General features: G+C 39.0%; 1 protein-coding gene across 3 annotated transcripts in view; it reads right to left on the minus strand.

Annotated features, from left to right (window-relative positions):
* Window positions 1–20,897, minus strand: part of PDE4B (phosphodiesterase 4B) — a 528,592-nt gene that overhangs the window by 120,282 nt on the left and 387,413 nt on the right. For all 3 annotated transcript variants that reach the window (XM_058717087.1, XM_058717086.1, XM_058717088.1), the window contains one exon: window positions 6,223–6,417. In XM_058717087.1, coding sequence (XP_058573070.1) covers window positions 6,223–6,417 — 195 coding nt within the window. The remainder of the gene's footprint in view (window positions 1–6,222; window positions 6,418–20,897) is intronic.

Consider the following 20,897-nt stretch of genomic DNA (forward strand, 5'->3'; position numbering starts at 1 on the left):
GAAGAACTTCAGGGTTCTTGGAGCGAAGCCAAAGGAAACAGAAGAAAGAGTTAAAAGAGGATCAGTTGTGATAAATGCAGGGTGGTGAACTGTAACAAGAACTGCCCCTTCCCAAGCCATTTTCTTGAGATGAACTTTACGTGGGTGAAATATCTTGCTATTTGTTCAGATTTCTGCTGTGAAGTTCACATTGTTCATAAGGCATTGGGGTGAGTTGGGAATAAAGTAATGGAGTTAAGAGTTAAGTAGGTCATCCAAAGCTCCTGGATTTCTGGAGTCTAAATACCCAATACAAGCTAAATATATAAACAAATCTCATACATATGAAGCACCTAAAGCTGATGAATTATTGTATGAATGGGAAGTTACTACAATGGTACAAAGTAATAATTAAAGGGAGGTAAGCATTATGAAACTTTTGTAGTTCAGGAAAGCAGAAAATTCGGAAGCAAGAGATGGACTTCCAGATCCATAGCACTGGTTCTCTGAAAGGATTTGAACAGTAAAAGCTAATGATATACGTCAGATAATACCTGCTAGAGGAAAGGATCAGACAATTTACAGATCATTTATAGCCAGTATAGGAAAGAAACAAAACAAAATTCCTATCTGAGTACAGCCAGATTATTTATGAGATGATTCCAAAATTTTAAATCATAATCTTACATATTAATAATTAGAATAAGATGGCATGGAGAAAATAAAACACTTGATTAATTTTGAAAACTGATGTACTTAGTTTTCCAAACTGCTAGAGAGGGCAATGCCAGATATTCAGAACCATGGCATGAGCAACATCTAGTGACAAACCCAGCACATTACAGTTTTGTAGAATAATCGGTGATGAGAGCTCCGTGGGTCTTTGAATGAGGGTAGGTCTGCATTGAACAATGAAATGGTTTTCTAAAAAGCAAAAATGCTACTTTCTTCTGCTATACCCTCTGGACTCTATTAATTTTGTCTTTCTCAGTTTCATACCTACATATAGTATTTTACTTATACTTTTCTTGTAACACTGATTTTAGTCTGTCTTATAGACAGACCTATACTATTGTAGTCAAGAGCACAGATTTGGAAGCGAGACAACATTGGTTTGTTTCTGAGTTTCACAATTACTAACTATGAGGCATTAGGCAACCTCTCTAAGCCCCAGTTTCTTTATCTGTAAAGTGGGGTGTTGTAAGAATTAAGTGAGTTATTATTCATGTACAACCCTTACAACAATGCTTGGCACATAAAAGCATTTACTCATTTATAGTTATTCTTATTAGTAGTAGGTATCATTATTATTTTAAGTAAAGAATTGCATGTCTATCCTCCCAGCTGGTGAGAACGTTTCTGGAAGACTCATCTCTAACCCTACTGCAGTCAAGAGAAATAATATCGTGCTTTACAGTTTACAAAGCATTTTCACATACATCATTTCATGTGATAAGAGAATGTTCTTGACCGTAAAAAAAATGGTGCAACCACCTATCTTGGTGGTCAAACCTGAAACCTCCCTCCACAGTCAACCACCAACCCCTGTTGATGCTAACTTACAAATATTTACTATTGCCCACTGGATTCGCTCTAATGTAGATCCTCACCCTCTATTATGTGGATTACCAAAGCAGTCTTCCATTTGGCTCTTGGACACTAGTCTTTAGGTTTGTCTACTGTCCAAACCACTCTTCGCTGTAATCAGAGCTATCTTTCAAAAACATTCGTTGGACTATGTATTTTCTTGCTTAAAAGCCTTTATTAGTAGCTCCCCGCTGATTGTCTTCAGCTTTATAAAGACCAACTCCTTAACACAGGCCGTTCATGATGAGGTTCCTGCTTACTTTTCTAGCCTTGCCTTTCACCACTTCCTCATCTACTCACATTCTCTGCTTCAGCTGTGCTGAGCTGTGCTTCTCCACAATGTTCCTGACAACTAGACAGTAGTTAGTGCACGGACCTTCTTCCTGCATACCCTTCTGCCTGGCTAACTCTTCTAGCTTCTCTGTAACCACTCAAAGTGGGCTACTTGCCTGCCCAGCCAGATCTTTCAAAGTCCTGTGCATACCTTTCTATGATTGCTTTATTCAAAGATATTAAAACTGCTTATACACTTACAAATCTTTCAGTTCCCTTGAAAACATAGAAAATGTTTTATTGGTTAGCAAAGTGCCTAAATTAAAAAGTTTTTGTTAAAAGAAAGATTGAATATGATCCTCGTAACAGCGGGAAAGGTAGGCAGAGTAGAGTTTAATATCATTATTTTAATTTTGCATCCTCATTTTGAGTCTATGTACTAAATATCCATATGGTTTAATCATCTACACTCCCTGTATTTAAACCTTGGTTCCCCATTTATTAGGTAGGTTACTTAACCTCTCTAAGCATCAATGTCTTCATCTTTAAGACAAGAAAATTATAGTTCCCATAAGTTAAGGTTATGGGAATTCAATGAGTTGAAGTATGTAAAGTACTGTAAATAGTGCATAGCACATAGGAAATGCACTTTAATTTCATGTGCACTTTTATTTACAGATAATTTGGACACTGTAAAAGAGATTCAATGCCAAAGCCATGGTACTAGTAGGTGTGATGGCGGTATATCTAACTCAAGTCTCAAAGACCACTTACATTGCAACTTTCTTTGGTAGTTCATCAATAAATTGGTCTTAAATTTAAGAGATCTGTTATTAATGCTTTTCTTCTCCGGTCTTAGGTTTCATTTCCCTTGAGAGCTCTCTCTAGAGAACACTTAGTTCTCGCACAAATGGCGGCTTTAAAAAGCTCTTTGCCAATATAAGGCTTTGCAAATGGGGTAACCAGATGAAGGAAATAAGGATCTTCCTTCCCTTTGAATTTGCAGGTGGATTGTCAAAACTCCGTCCTGTCCAGGGTGGTTCCTGCCATAGTTCTGGATAACATAACTGGCCTCACCAGTTTCCAGTACTTTATGTTCCCATTGGGAAATCAGTACCTTGGCGTACAAAGGCATTGCGTTAGAGATGACTACAACACAGGAGCAAAAGAGAAGCCAGTAGATTATTGCCACATCTAGGGAAACATCTGAAATTTCCTCTCGAGACCCAATGATGGTCTTGTTTTCTTTACTAGAAAGGCTTATTTCAATCTCTCTTTTGTTGCTAAAAGTTAAAGCCACTTGTAATTTTCCACTTACATTTTTACTTTTAATCCTTATCTTCTCACTCACTCTCCCTGCCTATATTTCCTCTTACTCTTCCGAAAGCATTCAGAAGAGAAATTAAAAACAAAACAAAAACAAAAACAGTGTTGCCTCTACTATTACGGTTTAATACAGAGGAATTATGCAAGCTTTCCAACTCTTACATAAATCCATGACTGCTGTGTGCTGAATATGAGGAGCTCCTGAGCAGGGGACATTCCAGAGCCCCCACCTAATGGCCTTCACATTAAGACTCGAGACCTGTCTTTGCCCTTCTTTTCCTCGGCTCTACGGGTAGAAGGCAGGAAAAGCAGCGAGAGGCTTGGGGGTTGCTATTCTCTATTTGTTTCAATTCACTCTGAAGAGTAATAATCAGGTAAAATACCTTTGAAGGCATGACTTCAGTTTATCTCAAGCTACATGTGTGAAACTGGATTTTCCAACATGGTCCCAGTAAACTGAAATCCCAGAAAAACCTGGGCATTATTCAAGCTCCACTTCTTGTAATGAGAAATATAAATTCTTAAACTGACAAATATATAAAAGTGTTACTGTAATGTTGAAATATCTCCAAAAAAAAATTGTGCCATTTTATTCACTCAAGACTTTCCTATATTCTATTATCAGTATCTTCAATAGGGTGATATTATGTTGCCAACAGTGTTTTCTTGGGAAGAGCTGTTCTTTATTATGAAAGTGTGTCCTTCCTCCATTTTTTTCTTTTAATTTTAAGAAGTCCTTCTCTTTAAAAAAATGAGAATGATTTAAAAAAATGAGCCTGGGTGGCTCAGTCAGTTGAGCGACGGACTTCAGCTCAGGTCATGATCTCACGGTTTGTGAGTTGGAGCCCAGCATCCGACTCTGTGCTGACAGCTCAGAGCCTGGAGCCTGCTTCGGATTCTGTGTCTCCCTCTCTCCCTGCCCCTCCCCACTCATGCTCTGTTTCTCTCTGTCTCAGAAATAAATAAACATTAAAAAAATTTTTTAAAAAGGAGGATGATACTAGGTAACTTACACATATAATTCTTATTTTCCTGAATTTAAAGTTGGCAACATTGTGTAGGTTTTGAGTTAGGGGGAAAATTTTGCTGGTTGGTAAAACTCAAAAGAAGGTACACCATGAATATTAGGGACCCTGAATACAGAATCATTCGAAATTAGATCTCTCTTTTTACAGCTGAAGACTGAGTTGGACTGTAATCTTTCAGGTCTCTTCAAGTTCAAAATTTTCATAACCTGTGACTCTTAAAACATCATCAGAGTTTAATCTGAAATTTGGTTGGAACCTTCTGAAAAGCCTCTGAATGACCCTGAGACTCATCATGCTGTTTGGCAAGAGTTTGGGGAACTGTTACCTGCCTTCCAAAGCTAGTCTTTCACCTGTGAAACATCATGTGAATGAAGCTCTATTTAGTTTCAGCTCCCCCCATTTCCTATGTTCTCCACCTAGGAAGTCTAGATAGGTGTTTCTCTTGGTAAAAGAGACAATGCCAGGTATATTCACCGTCAAGCTCCCATGCAAACCTTGGTCAGAAACACCCTCGGTTCTACATGACCTGCAACAAAGTGGTTACCTCTCCTCTGGCCTCAGGCACCTTGACTCTGCACTCCTCTGTTTTCTACCTGATAGTTGAGATTCTGCTTTGCAGTTTGAAGAACATAGGCAAATAAGTCTAAGAGGTTTGAATATGGTCAGTCTTAGCTACATTGCAGGATACAGCATGGCATATGGTTAGTCAAGGGATGGGCACACTTTTCTCAGTCTCTCTGAGTCTCAGTTTCATTATCTATAGAGTGGAGATAATTGTGATACCTACCTGACAGAATTGTTGTGAAGATTAAAAGGAGTCACACATGCCAATGCAGCTGGTCCCATGCTACGTGCTCATTAAATGTTTCCTTCCACTCTGTAGCACAGTTATGTGGGTGTTCCTCTTATCTTTCTTATTAACTGTAACCTCCCTGGGAGCATGCAACCTTTCTGAGAATATCTGTTTTTAATTCATCTGTGATTATTCCACTGTTTTGTTAACCTTGTATCCCCAGAGCCTGGCACACTGCATGGCACATAGGAAAAATTCAGGAAGTATTTGTCAAATGAATGAAGAAATGAATTTTGGCCCACCCACTGATTAAGACATTTTAGGGAAGGGGTGCTTATATTAGAATTTACTGGCAGAAATGCCCTGGGGAATCCGTTCTTACTGGTAGCTTTAAGATGTCCCCTGCCCCTTTCATAAGAGAGTGACCCTTTTTAGTTTCTTTTTCAAAAGCAGAAGAGAGCCCCGTGGAAATTTCCAGGCTGGAGACTTTAGAGAGCTACCAATATTTTTATAACATACAATGTTAAAAACAATTGTACGTGTGCCCAGAAACCTTTTAAAGCATGAATACCAGCATCCAACCTTATTTGGTCTCAGAAATTTAATAAACAAGTAATACAACCCAGTCATTGTTCCTTAAAAATTAGAGATCTACAATTAATAGCAGCAAAACAAAAACATCAGCTGTGTCTAATAGGGTGGTGGAGCGTGTCATGTCTCACCGAGGAGCCAGGCAACAAGTGGGCATTGAGTTAAGGTTCCAGAGAAGAGACAAAGACATGTGGCTGGATGACAGCTCATTAAATGTCACCAAGCAGAGACTACTGAGAGAGGAGGCATGTCACCAACTACCGTTTTTCTTTTTGCCGTAGCCACATGCAAACATGTTGCGGAAAGTTCTAGTATGATTTGCAAAAAAAGTGTTAAGGTTCTCAACTCATAAATGATTCAGCGGTTCAGGAAATGATGCTGAATGACAATTAAAAAAAGTATCAATAACAGATGAAATCTGCACACTGTGTCTGAGATTTTTAATACCCTTGGAGACCCCAGATACATATTTCTCATGCTGTAGAGCACTAATGTCTTTAAGGGTCATTACGGTCACCTCGGCTCACATTCATTTTTCTCCTCCCTCCTTCCCACGGGTTAAAGGGGAACAGTTGTTGTTGCTGCTGTGACAGGTTAGAGATGAGGTAAGTGTGAGATTAGAAGCCACATAGAGCTCGTACTTACTGCTCGCTTGGAAGTGAAGAGTTTCTTGACATCGCCTTCGGTGACAAATCATAGTCGCTATCTGATCGGTAGAGAAAGGACTCTCTCCGCTGGCTGTGCCCGGGAAAGGTGGCATGGAGCACCAACCCAGAGGAAGAGCTGGCCTGGGGGTCCAGTGGGCTCCGACCTGGGGAAGGGCCATTTTCCACATCAAAGCTTAAGAGAAAGCAAAAAACTCTGGTCACATAACCATGGAGGAGGGCATCTGACATACACAGACATGAAGAACTAGTGTGTGCCAGGCACTTGACATAAAATTCCACACTTTATGCACAATTTTAATCTTCCAAACAGCTCCGAGTTGCAGTCATTATTATTCTCATTTTGTATGAGGGAAACAGTCCCACAGAAGCCCAGTCATCAGTAAATAATAAAGGCAGGATTTGAAGCCTAATGCAAAGCCCCATGGCCTTTCAGCGGCAAGAACAACTTTGACAAATTCAGAATAGGAGCCAACCATGAAATAACTTGGTGATAATAAGCAACTCCAGAGACCGCATCTAACACAGCTCTAGGTGTCAGACACGAAACTATCACTTAAATGAGTCTTGGTAGCTGGGAGACTTCTTTGTGCCATAAATAAACATCATGGTCTATTAAGGATACAATATGCATATTTCTCAATGTTTCAGGAACAAAGTGCTATCCTGAAAACATTCACTGGCTGATTAGACGGGAGGCCCAGTCTGAGACTTAATAGTCACATGCAAGTTTAACCACAGAAAATGATTTAATTAATCTGATAATGCCAATTACCCTCCGGGGCTGCAGAGCTTTATGTCTTGGGGAGGATATGGTCAGTGGCTCCAGTATAGGAGAGCCCTTAAGGTTTCTGATCAGTCTGCTCCCCCTAGGAAGGTACCCTGAAGCCCAGAATTAGTTGAACAAGCTCTGATCAATGAACATACAGACGGGAGCAGTAGAGATTACGTCTCTTGTTTTCTCTGCCCCTCTCTTGGTATTACCATAGGTACTGTCTCCTTCCCATGCTCTCCATCATCCCTATTCATTTTCCCTGGAAGCACTACCTCCTTTAGCCTCAAAGTGACAGTAAGGCTCTCGCCTACCATTTCTCTAGACCACTCACTGGTCTCCAGTTAAAGCTCTGGATTGGAGAGGTATTGAAGAAGGTGTGAGGCTGAGAATGTTCTTTCTTCTGAGTTAGACTACAATAGTGGGCTTCCTTTATATTCATCCAGCTGCCATAATTTATTTCTACACTCATGGTCCTTTTTTTTTCTTTTTTACTAGTTCTTACAATCTGCTCTCTTGGGGTGAGGTTTATATTTCTTTAGTTTATAAATTGCTTTCTGATCTATTATCCCACTTACCTCTCATAACAACTCTGGGAAGGATATAGTATGACCCCATCCTACATTTGAGGAAAATGAGGCTTAGAGAGATTTTAAATATTTACTCAAGGTCACATGCTAGTACCTTGTAGAGCAAGTTACCGGAAGACCAAGTCTTCCAACTCTTTCTCTACAACCCCAGACCTCTCTTATCACAGAGTATCAGAATGGCTTGCTGGCTGGCTGAGTGCAATTTTTCTTCGGGATTCAAACAAAATTTGTGTTTGGTATGTAGACAGTCAGATGATGAACGACCTTAGCTGTTATCTTGAATGGAGACAGGAGAGCAGCAAATTACCCTGAAGCTATAGGTTTCCTTGAAACTGGAAAGAAGAAATAACAGAATGCAGGGTTATAATGCTTCCCTGGAGACCATTCTGAGAAGCTGCTTTTAGCCAACCTACAAACTCCAGGTGTCCGATAAGAAGCAGCAGGTGAGAATCTCTGGTTAAAAGGACAAGAAAGGGCCATAACAACCCAATATGTATTTGGACTTTCAAGGCACCTGTGCGTGGATTTTCACAGCAGGATGATGGTCTGGGATGGGGCTGCCTTTCAAAGACTGCAGGCAAGCAGGCAGGTGGGCAATCACTCACACACGCCAGCTTGTTTCTCTGTCTGCCTAGAAGCAGAGCTATGTTGTAAGCCAACTACATCGCAGCGAGTGAAAATCTAATGAAAGCTGACTTGCAAACTTTCCTTGGGTGAGATCTATACTAGTTGTTGGGCAGAACAACAACAACAACAACAACAAACCCCAAAAAAACCAAAACCAAAACCAAACCAAAACAAACAAAAAAACACTCCTTTGTGGATAAGGGCTCCTTTGTGCCACCCAGATCCTGTGGAATGGGCAGGTCCTGATGACTGCTCTGAACTGTTCTTAAGGACAAAGAGGGGAGTTATAGACGGGACTACATAAAGCTTAAGAGTGGGCATGAGCTTTGAAGTTTCATGTATATTCACGTTATTCATTTGGGATGTATCTGTTCAGCCTTGATGCATATGAAAACATTAAAATGCTTTTGAAACACTTGGCAGCCAGCCATTGCCCCAGGCCCTCCAGAATTTGCTGGTCTCCCTGGTGATCCAGTAACTAAAAAGTTGGTGTCTGGAACAGCAGACGTCTCTAGCTTTTAGCACTATGGCCTGCACACATTTAATTGGTCAGTGTCCATGCAGTACCAGTCATTAAACATTATGACTGTGTGTTCCTGTGCTAAAACATTAGACAGGCACCATGTACATGTGACTACCAAACTCTTAGAACTTTTTCCATTGAGGGTTTCTGCCAGGGCTCACTCTGCCCTATTTTCTGCTGGAGGCATTCCTAGTGGGCAGAAAGCTTAAGTCAAGGCATTACCCTTAAAGTGTATGTCACAAGGCATTCTGTCCCCAGTTAGTATCCAAGAAGACTGGTCTTACTAGGTAAGCAGGGACTAGACGCAGATACCCAAACTCTCTCCATGATGCTCTCTTTTGGTTTTGTTTTGTTTCTGTCTTTATTCTTTACCCTGCCCAAACTCTATAAACTCATAGAAGAGCCTGCTGGAATTCAGAAGAAGCCAGGGAAGAATTCTCTGGTGCAAAGAAGCAGTCTCAGGGAGACAAACGGCCTTTCATATTCCCCGAGGCACTGTTTCAAAGCAACCAACACAGATGTACAACTTAGGAACAAACATGAATCACCAACCAGACACCAGTCCCAGTCACAGCAAAATTAGCGGGCAGACATCACAATACATCCCGCAGATCCAGGGTGGGAGGAGGGGTGTGGGCAAGGAGAAGACTGAGGACAGACTTAACAAGCAAAATGAATAGACCACACAAACTGAAACACAATTAGGGAGAAAATGGAATCTAAAATATCAGAAACAAACACATAAATGGAAGAATTAATTTAGGATAAATTATTTAGGATAATTTTTTTTTGTCTTAAGCCCTAAGCAGGACACACATTTCACCTTTAGGCTTCTTAATATTAAAAGATCATTATAGCAGTAGTGTAAACATCTTATATAAAGCATAGACACTAGAGGGAAAAATACCACGTTTATTAGTAGTTTAGTATGTTTCCTTCTGAATATTATTCCTGTAGGCTTGGATGATTTTTTTTTACAAGTATTTTTCATGTACTGCACAGTTTCTGGAATTATCATTTTCCATGCCCTGGCACTTGATGGTTCACCCAGAAGCTGTGCCATACTCTCCTATGCATTTTCCCTACTGTTGGCCATCGTACTTAAGATCTCAAATAACATTGTAGTTGATATCTTTGACCTTATAGCTACTTTAGTATTCACATGAGGTCACTCAGAAGTTTCAAACAGATTAAGTGAGTTTCTGAATATTTCACCGAACCTCCCTTGAAGGGGCTGCCCATATCCAGGACACGGACTGAAAGAGTATTGCCTTTTTTCTAGGACCAGAGACAGTCCCAGAACTGCTCTCTCATGTCCAGGATTCTGTGTGTTTCCTCCCTCCTGACCTGCTTGTTTCTCCCTGACTTGGCTGATCACCCTGGACTGAATCAATAGCTTGTTGTCTAAGTCTGAATATTTTAACAACTTTCTCCTCCTTGGTATATAGACTTCTCGGCTTCTTGATCCGGACTGATGGTAGCAGATGACACTGTGGGTATAAAGTGGTGCTCCCTGAAACTGGGTGGCCCTTCTCACCACTGTCTCCGTTAAGTCGCTATCTCCCAAATGCAGCTCATGGAACCTCCTCCGGCAAGTTTTCTCTGACAGTGAGGCCCCAGTTTGATGTAAACACCTGTTCCTCCTCTGTGCTCTCCTAGACTCCTTTACTGCAGCACTTGATCACAGCACTTGTAGATCTCTACTTAATTCTTTCGTTATTTAGCTGATTCCCAATAGATTCTTATTTCCCAGAAAGAAGGGACCCAATATTACTCACTTTTGTATCCCAGGCTCTGCATCAGAGCCTTGTAAATAATAGATCCTCAAAAGATGTCGGCTGAACCAATTAAAGAACACTGCAATTTACTGTGAAATGTTTCCCCTCTCCCTTCCCACTTCCTGCCTCCTCACTCTCATCTCCATTCCCACCAACATGGGTTTTTGATGTTTCTTTCCAAAGAGTCTATACAGATGTGGCAGTGACTTAATTGATAAGTCTTGTAAGGCAATGATCTAAGAATAAAATTAAATAAAAGGAAGTAATACAATAAAGTAAAATAAAATGAAATAAAATGATATAAAATAAAATAAAATAAAATAAAATAAAATAAAATAAAATAAAACAAAATAAAATAAAATAAAATAAAACAAAACACACATCTATGTTCTCCCGGAACAAAACAATCTTATGTAGAAAAATCCCTGCCTTAGATATTTGAGATGGTGACATCTTCACACAAACCCTATAATAGGAAAAGCTCTCCCATGCCAGTTTCTGTTTGCCATCTTCTCATCTCCTTCTTTTTAATAAAAGCAAGACTCTTTTCTCTGCCCTGCACTTTCTCTGCTGGCGGTTTCATTCCCTGGGAATGCATGCAAAGCCAGGCCTGAGCTGGTGCAGAAAGGGAGCCAGCAGATGGCAGAAGACAGCTGCAGCTTCCTCAGGCTGCACCTCCCAGCCTCCAACAGCAGCAGGTGGGGCTGCTTGCCAGTCTCCAAGGGAGAATGTGACTGAGGCCTTATTCATAAGCCTGGGAGGAAAAATCAGGGATAAAGAACAGAACCGCAAGGTCTACATGAAACCTTTTATTAAACTAAGAGAAGCTCTACTTCCAAGAATTCAAGCTAAGCCAGGTGATTGCAGAATTGCATGCAATTGTTCCCAGGGTGGTTGTTTCCTGCCCCCCCCCCCCAATTACTGCGCATACCCCAATTTCTGTTACAAAAATTCACAAAACAACATCCAACAAATAATTCATTTCGGAATCAGAGGAGACTTTTCTCTTTCCGCTCAGTCCTTCTCGAGTTGAGTCTCTGGCTTATTGTGATAAATAGCCCCACTGTAAAGATGGCGAGCTCCTAAAAAAGGTTTAAATTTATAGGTCAGCACAGTAGCTCACCACCATTTGGGGAGAGTGCCCCACTGTCTCAATTTTGTGTTCCTTCCTTCCTTCTTTCCTTCCTTCCCTCCCACCTTCCTTCCTTTCAAGTTTATTTATTTTGAGAGAGAGAGAGAGAGAGAGAGAGAGAGAGAGAGTATCCCAAGCAGGCTCTGTGCTGTGAGGAGCCCAATGTGGAGCTTGAACTTCCAATACACAAGATCATGACTTGAGCTGAAATCAAGAGCCAGACACTTAACCGATGGAGCCACCCAGGCGACCCTTTGCATTTCTTTCTTAAAAATTTACTCACTGAATATCTCATACATCACTGAATTTTTATAACTCCAGAAGGCGAATTCTCTTCTTCTCATTTCAAAGAGGAGAAAATGGAGGCTCCAAAACGTGAAACTTCATTTGAAAAATTCTAAAATGTGGTCTCCTTTAATTACACTGTACAGTTTGTGCCCAGGGGTCTCTCTTCCCATGTCCCCATGACCCTTCTTGATCCCAGAATCTACCACACTGGATTGTATTCCTCTGTTTACTTATTTCTTCCACATCACCAGACTGTGACCTTGAAGCAGGGACTAAGCCTCATTTCTTTTGTATTCCTGTTCCCTATAACTGAGTTTCACACCAGAAGGCATATAACCAGTGAATGAATGGGAGGATCTCACCGTTTATGTTTCTCCTCTGACAAAAAGCTTGTTCTATCTAGATTAAAACCTCTGGCAGGTGAAGACTTCTGAGAAATCCCTCAGTGGATTAATTGGTTCCTCTTTACCCATACTCGCACCCCCCCCCCGCCCCCACCTCCCGACATGATCCCTGGAACTCCATCCCAGGAGTTTTGCCTTTTGAAAACGTTTGTGTCTAGGTTTGTGTATGCATAGATGGTGGTAGTTTATCTTTGAGAAAATGCCAGAACTTCTTCAAAGTTCTGTTGGAAAATATTTCCATCAACTGTACTCAGAAATTAGCATCTTCAAATGCTTGCTTATAGTTTCAATAAAAATAAACATACTTAGGTTAGCCATCACCTCAGTGTGATATCTGGTCCCTGTAGATGGGCAAGGTGCATGGGGGCATCCATTCTTACCCACAGTGACAGTGACCCACCTTTATACAATTAATAATGGCAGGATGCCAGTCCTAGATTTTTTAAAAAAATTTAAAGTTTATTTATTTATTTTGAGAGAGAGAGGCACATGTAGGGGAGAGACAGAGAGAGAGGGAAAGAGAGAGAATCCCAAACAGGTTTCACACTGTCAGTGCAGAGCCCAATATGGGGCTCAAACTCACGAACCGTGAAATTATGACCTGAGCCAAAATTAAGAGTCAGAGGCATAACCAACTGAGTTACCCAGTTGCTCCTGCCATCCTAATTAAAAAAAATTTTTTTAATGTTATTCATTTTTGGAGAGAGAGAGAGAGAGAGAGAGAGAGAACGCATGCGCAAGTGGGGGAGGGGCAGAGAGAGAGGGAGACACAGAATCTGAAGCAGGTTCTAGGTTCCGAGCTGTCAGCACAGAGCCCGATGTGGGACTCAAACTCACGAACTGTCAGATCATGACCTGAACTGAATTTGGACACTTAACCGACTGAGCCACCCAGGTGCCCCATCCAGTCCTAATTTTTAATGAAGGATTTAACTGTGCAAAATCACAGCCAGTGTGATGCAGAGCCCATGTCCTAGCTGCAGGTAGGCAGAACTCCTCTGGCCATAGTTACAGGAGAATATTGCAGCTCTTCCCCGAGAAGCCAGTGCCAAAGTCTGTGACTTCCCTCCCATAGAGTAGGAAGGAGAACTATGATATTCGGCTCATCTGAATTCTAGAAGCGGCTTCCCACTGCCTTCTTTTCTTCCTAGGGGCTTTGAAAATTACATTCATGGCAATAATCCAAAATTGCTTTCCCCACAGAGAGGTTTAACCAGAGGTAGCAGAGTAATGCTGAAGAGCTCTGGGATTCTGGAGATCTGGCTTCCAGTTCCGGCTCTGTGAGGAAGCAACTGGAATTAAACGGAGACTCCCCATATCCTGACCTCCACACCGTAGTCTTTCTCCCCTGAGGTGAACGAAGACAAGAATGAGAAGAAGATCTCTGACGCACGTCTGAGATTAGACATCTTCCAGACATTTTGGAGATGGAAGAAACACTGGTTCTCAAGTGAGGCTTGATGTGATTTTATATTGTTAATGACCATTCATTCATTCATTCAATGCCCACTATAAAATAAGGTACTGTTCTAGGCCTGAGAATGCTGCAATGTGCAGGACAGACAAGGTCGTTGTGGGGAGGTAGGGACAATAAATAAATCAAGTAAGGTAATATCAGATAGTGATAACTGCTATGATGAAAATAAAACATAACAGTGTAGAAGACACATACGGAGAAGAGGGTTTCTTTAGTTTGGGTGGTCAGCAGACCCACTCTATAAGCCACAAAGGTGGTCTCCTGCTCTACACCAGGGCACGACCCCATCTTTCCCACATGGTGTCACTTGAGTTGAGATCTTATGGAGGTATTGGGAAAGTCTATCCTTGGATTCTTTCTGACCTCCATTTCTGTCCCCTTTTTAGCCAAAGAATTCAGTCAGATGATACTTGTGTTTGAATTTGGTGCCATTTATTAAGCTAGTGAATTAATTTTCTTCATCCCTGTGCCATTTCTGAGCTGAGTTAGTTGCTCCATTATCTCATATGGCTATACTTGTCTTAATATCTATGTATCTTCACCATAGCACTTGTCTGGCCTAATTGTTAGAGTCTGCCTCCAAACTGCTGTGTTCCTCAAGAACACAGAACATATTTTTCCTACTTTTTCACCTCATTGGTAACGGCCATGTCTGTCAGAGTAGGGGTACTTAATACATTTCTGATGGATATGCCAATGAAGGAATGAATGATTTGGGACCAAGGAAATTTTACCAGCTCTCCTTGATACCCATCATAGATAGCACAGATATACTTCTCCAACAAGAAGTGATGTGCGTGGTGTGGGGACACCAAACTGTCTTCTGCTCTCTTCTGACCCCTAAAGCTAGCTAATCTCTAAAAAGTCAGTCTAACTGACCCCTAAAAGCTAGCTCCATAAAGAAGAAACGGGTTTGCTACCAAATGTCACCTGCAGAGAGGGCTGGAATACCTTACATAGGGTACTGAGCCCAAGAAGAAGGCAAAGGGTCCTATTTGGTAGCAGTCACCCCTATCACCTGGTGTTGACAGTGTCAGAAATAGAAGTGCCAAGAATATTCCTCTTAATGTTTTTTTTGTTTGTTTGTTTTTTGTTTTTGTTTTTTTTTGTAGAAAGCTTTAATATTGCTGAGGAAAGTTGCAACTTCTTTCTTTTAGTTGTTGTTTGAGATCCTTTCTTGGGTCATAAATGTTTCGCCAAAGAAATGCATAAACAAAAAAAGTAATACCAATACTTCATTTATCTAATGAGATTATAAGATTGGGTCACTTTAAAAAAAGCCTTTCTTTTCAAAAGCTAGGGAGAGTATTGTAATGTGATCCTTTAATAACTTCACATTGGGTTGTTTCTGTGTTATATGATTTGATGCACAAGGAAAACAAGATCAATCCTATCTCATAATTATAAGGACATGATTTCTAACAAGTTTGCAAAGTGTTCTGTCAATATATTTCCGGGTAAAAAAATGATTTTCAGAAACGTTAATGTTATAAGGTAAGTATGTGTTTCTTTCTGTGTCCTAATCATGGCTGAAATTTCACAAACCTACTCTCAGATTTTCATCCACTTAAATCTCATAAGGGTTAGGACAACTCTTAGCAGTAATGGTCACTTTCTATAGGGCAGTGATTCTCAGGAAAGGTAGGGGTCCCCCAAATGAGAACAATTTTGTGCGGGAATGTATTTTGTATGTGGACTATACAAAGGGGGTTGAGGGGTACCAAGATTGAGAACTTACTACTCTGTATTGCTGCTGCTCTAAGTTGCATTTGGGGTATACAAATTTCCTAATAGCTCAGTATTTTCCAGCCTCCATTTTCCATCTTTTCTAAAAGATTATCATAAAAGATATTCACATAGTCTCTTAACTGGATATAAATACTCCCATTTATACATTTGGTAGCCCTACCCAAAATAAAATCTGTTAGTTAAATTATTTATTTAAAAATATTATGTCAGCTTCCAGTGGCTCGAAGGCAACTGAAATTCCCTTCAAGAGAAATGATCCTGATCTGGAAAAACCAGTTCTTACCCAACCAGTGATGGCTTCCAGAAATTGTTACTTTCTTTAATAAGTTCTCAGATACCATCTGGAAATCAGTTCTAGAATTCTGCTTGATATCTATAGCTAAGATAGTGTAGATAAATGGTCACTTAGCTCATTGATATATACTCCAGTGATGGGGGACATGTTAATCCCATGAAATAGTGAATTTCACTTTTGGATTGATTTAATCATTTACGGCTTAGGCCAGAAAACTTGTATTAATTTTAATCTTTAGCCCAAACCTCCCCCACCCCCATCCACTTACTCAACCAATCTCCCTCACTGTGCTAAATGGACCTGCCATCTACTCAGTTGAATCATCCACAATTATCTCTTTCTTCAAATCCCCTTCATCTTTTTCAGTTGGCCAAGGAGGTCTACCCATCCTATATCAAAACTATACACTTTAGTTTTGCTGCTACCATGGTTTAAGTGCATTAAAATCTCACTTAAACTAGAATAGCCACCCTATGAATCTCCGTGCTTCCACTTTTGCCCAATCCTCCAAATTCTGCTCCATATAACAGGAAGGGCAATCTCTTAACATAAAAATCAAATCATGTCATTGCTTTTAGAATAAAATCCAACCTCCTTACGATGGATTCCAAGTCCCTATATAATCTAGTCCCTGCCACCATGCATGTGTGTGTGTTTTGTTCACTGGCATATTTTCTTTGCTTTGAACACTCTGGCTCACAGAAAGTACTGAATAAATATTTGTTAAATTGATAAATAAATGCTGGTCTCTCTGCTTGTTCTCTCCTCTCTTCTTTGCATGGTTGTCTTCTCATTCTTTAAGCTTTGGATTAACTTAGCTACTAAAAAATATTCCTTCCCCAACCCATTATTTGTTAGGGCCCCTTTTCTTCATAGCACCTATCACAACTTTTTGCTCTATCTATTTGTATGCTCATTATTTTTAAATTGTCTTCCTCTCTCATAAAACTCTAAGGTCTAGGAGGGTTGTCTGTTGTATTTACCAATGCATTAACTAGTACATGGCACTAGGCCTGAGACATACTGCTAGTTCAGAACTAATGTCTGTTTGATAGATTAATGAATGAATAACTGAGTGTATAGTATATTAAACACTAACAATCATCTCAGTGATTCATAGCAGACTCATCATTTTGTTATTTAAAAATATATATTTCTTTATAAGAAGAAGAGCCCATTTGTTGACTTCCTATCATAGGGACAGCTCCCACACTACTCCTAAGGAAGCTCAAATTTTAAATTTCGATAGAGGTAAAAACTTGTTATGGCATTTCTTGCAATTATTACTCTGGGCTTATTTCAGAAAATTAGACTAGTTTTCAGATCAAGTTTCACAAGTCATTGACCTTTCAGGAAGAACTACAAGGAGTTGTTGAGGTCTGCATGGAGGCTGCATGCCTGGTTCTAGGTATGTGAAACGCCATTACTTAATTCTTCAAGAACTGCATATTTTTAAAAATAATTTATATTCTCTTGAGAACAATTAGGCTATATATCTCCTTTTTGGTGGCGGTATGGGGGTGGAAGGAATGGCAGATTGGTTTGCTATAAACTCAAATAATAATCACAAAATTGGAAATCACTGCCTCAGCCTCCAGTCTACTGAGCACTTAATAGCATTTGCATCAGTTAACATCTGGCCTCTAAATGTTATCAGTCTTAAACACTGCACCTGCAGACAGCCTGGCATTTGAATTTTAAAAATGTTCTTTTAGGAAGGAAGGAGGGGTGAGAGAAGGGGGGATAAGAGAAAGGAAAATCAGAAAAATGTGATCCCAGAATGGTTTCTTTTTGACTCAGGCGGTAAAGCTAAGAAAAGTTACACGTTCTTTCCTCATAGGTATTGAGCACTTACAATGTGCCAGGCCGCATATTCAGTGTTGGGTATATACTAACTCATTTCATTACTAGGGTCACTCTGTGGGGAAGTTGTTCCTCTGATTCTACGGATGTGACAACTGAAGTTCAAAGGGTTTAAATAATTTGCTGAGGATCACTGAGCTATTAAATAGTGGATCTTGGATTTAAACTTGGAAACCCGGTTTGATTGTATCCATTAACAGATCAATCGACTCACCCACATCAGTAAACATCTGCTCGGTCTTTCCTCTTGTTAACATAGATAAATTTTTATGATTGTATCTGAAGCCAAACCTTCTGTTGTGAGCCCTATTCACAGACTGTGCTACTGCGTCATCATTTTCCATTTTGCACATCAGCAAACAATGAAAATGTAAAAAATTTCATATAAAACAAACCAATCCACAAACAAAAAATAACAACCAAAAAGACTTCCACCAGACATATGAAAACGGAAAGAATTCATCAACAGCATACCTGAAGGATAAGAAATGTTAAAGGAAATCCTTTGGGCAGAAGGAAAATGATACCAGATAGAAATAAGTATTTCACAAAGGAATAAAGGGTGGTTTTTTTTTGCTCCCTTTAAAAATCTTTTCAAAATACAATTTACTGAAGATAAGAAAAAAGAAATAATAACCATGTATTGTGAGGCTTATAATGTACATAGAAGTAAACCATATGACAATGACAACAAGAGTACAAAGGCAAAGAAGGAAGAATGAAAGTATATTGTGGGAAGGTTCTTATACTATATGTGAAGTGGTATAATATTACTTGAAGGTAGACTGGGATAAACTAAAGATTTACACTAGAAACACTAACGTAGCCATTAAAATTAAAAAAAAAAAACATGAAGAGCTTTACCTAAGGAAATACAAAAGGAAGCATAAAACACTTACTTATCCAAAACAGCAGAAAAAGAGAAAAAAAGCATATAATGAACAGATAGGATAAATAGAAAACAAATAGCAACATGGTAAATATAAACCTAACCATGTTAATAATCTCTTTAAATGTAAATAGTCTAAACATCGCAATTAAAAGGCAGATGACCTAACGGTATGCCGCCTGTAACAAACCACTGTAAATATAAAAACACAAGTTAAAGAACAGGGAGTGGAAATAAGCATACCATATAACACTAATCAAAAGAAATCTAGAATGGCTATATTAATATAAGAACAAGTAGATTTCAGAACAAAGATTATTATTAGGAATAGAGGGTAATTTCATAATGATAAAGGAGACAATTATAAAGAAGACATATAAATTCTAACAATTTATGAAACAGAATTTCAAAATACATGAACAAAAAAACAAAAAGAAAAGCAAAAGAGGACAAATAGAATAATCAAGAAGTATAGTCTTGTTAACTGATTGAACCAATAGAAACCCAATAAGGATATAGAAAACTTGAACAACACTATCAATTTGACATAACTGACATTGATACAACACCACACAGAACAACAGCTGACTACACATTGTTTTCAAGTGTACATAGAACACTTACCAAAACAGACAATATTCTAGGCCATAAAACAAGTATCAGTAAGTTTAAAAAAATCCAAGCCATAAAAAGTATGTTCTCTGATCAGAGTGGAGTTAAATTAGGAATCAATAACAGAGAGATCTCTAGTAAAGCTCTAAGTATTTGAAACTAAACATTCTAAATAAATCATGGTTCAAAGAAAAAATCAAAGGAGAAATTCGAATTTTGACTAATTGAAAATATTACATATCAGAATCTGTGGGATATAAGCTAAAGCAGTACTTAGAGGTAAATCTGTAGCACTAAATGCCTTTATTAGAAAAGAATAAAATAAATAACCTCACTTTCTAGATTCAATTAGAGAAATAAAAGCAAATAAAACCCAAAGTAAGCATAAGGGGAAAAAGGGTAAGAATGGAAATATTATAGAGGAAGAGAGAGAGAATCAATGAAGACAAAACAGGTTCTTTGTGTAAATATGACAAACTTCAAGTCAAATTTACCAGGAAAAAAAAGAGAATATGCAAGTTAAGAATATCAGGCATGAAAGAGGAGACATCAGTACAGATTCTAAAGATGTAATAAAAATAAGGAACTATTATGAGCAACTTTATGCCAATAAATTCTACAACTTAGATGAAATGGATAAATTCCTTGAAAAACAAAAACTACTAAAACTCACTGAAGAAGAAAGAAATAACATGAAGAGGCCTATACCTATTACAGAAGTTGAATGTTTTTAAAATTTAAACCATTTCACACACACACACACACACACACACACACACACACACACACACACACACAAACCCTGCAAGCCCAGATGGCTTTTCTGGTGAATACTGCCAAAAATTTAAAGAAGAAATAACACTAATTCTACATACCCCTTCAGAAAGTTGAAAAGGAAGGAATACTTCCCAACTAATTGTTTCAAGTCAGCATATTTCTGATATCAAAATCAAAGACAACTCAAGAAAAGAAAACATACAGACCACTTCCCCCATAAATACACATGAAAAAGCTCTTAACAGAATTATAGTAAATCTAATCCAATAATATATAAAGTGGTTGACACATGATGATCAAGTGGGGGTTATTCGAGGAATATAAGGCTGTTATAACACTCAAAAGACAATCAAGGTAATTTCCCATATTAATAATAATAATAACCAAGATCATCTCAGTGGGTGCAGAGAAAAACATTTGACAAAATCCAATATCCATTCCTGGTAAAAAGTTCTAGAAAACTAGCAATAGTGGGGACATTTCTCAACCAGGTGAAGGGCATCTATGAAAAAGCTAACATCTAACATCACACTTAAGAGTGAAACACTGAGTTATTTCCCCTTAAAAGTAGGAAAAAAGTAAGAATGTCTGTTCTCACCACTTCAAGTGAACATTTTACTAGAAGTTCTTAGTGCAGTAGGCAATACATATATCTATCTATATCTATATCTATATCTATATCTATATCTATATCTACATCTACACTAAAAAGGAAAAAGTAAAATTATCTCTATTCATAGGTGATATGCCTGTCTACATAGATTCACTGCAGCTTTGTTATCCTAAAAAATGGAAACAACCCAAATGTAACAGGTGAATAGGAACACAAGTTGTAGCCCATTCATGCAATGGAATACCACTTAGCAATAAAAAAGAACA

Source organism: Neofelis nebulosa, chromosome 2, assembly GCF_028018385.1.
Source record: "Neofelis nebulosa isolate mNeoNeb1 chromosome 2, mNeoNeb1.pri, whole genome shotgun sequence".
Lineage (NCBI taxonomy): Eukaryota > Metazoa > Chordata > Mammalia > Carnivora > Felidae > Neofelis > Neofelis nebulosa.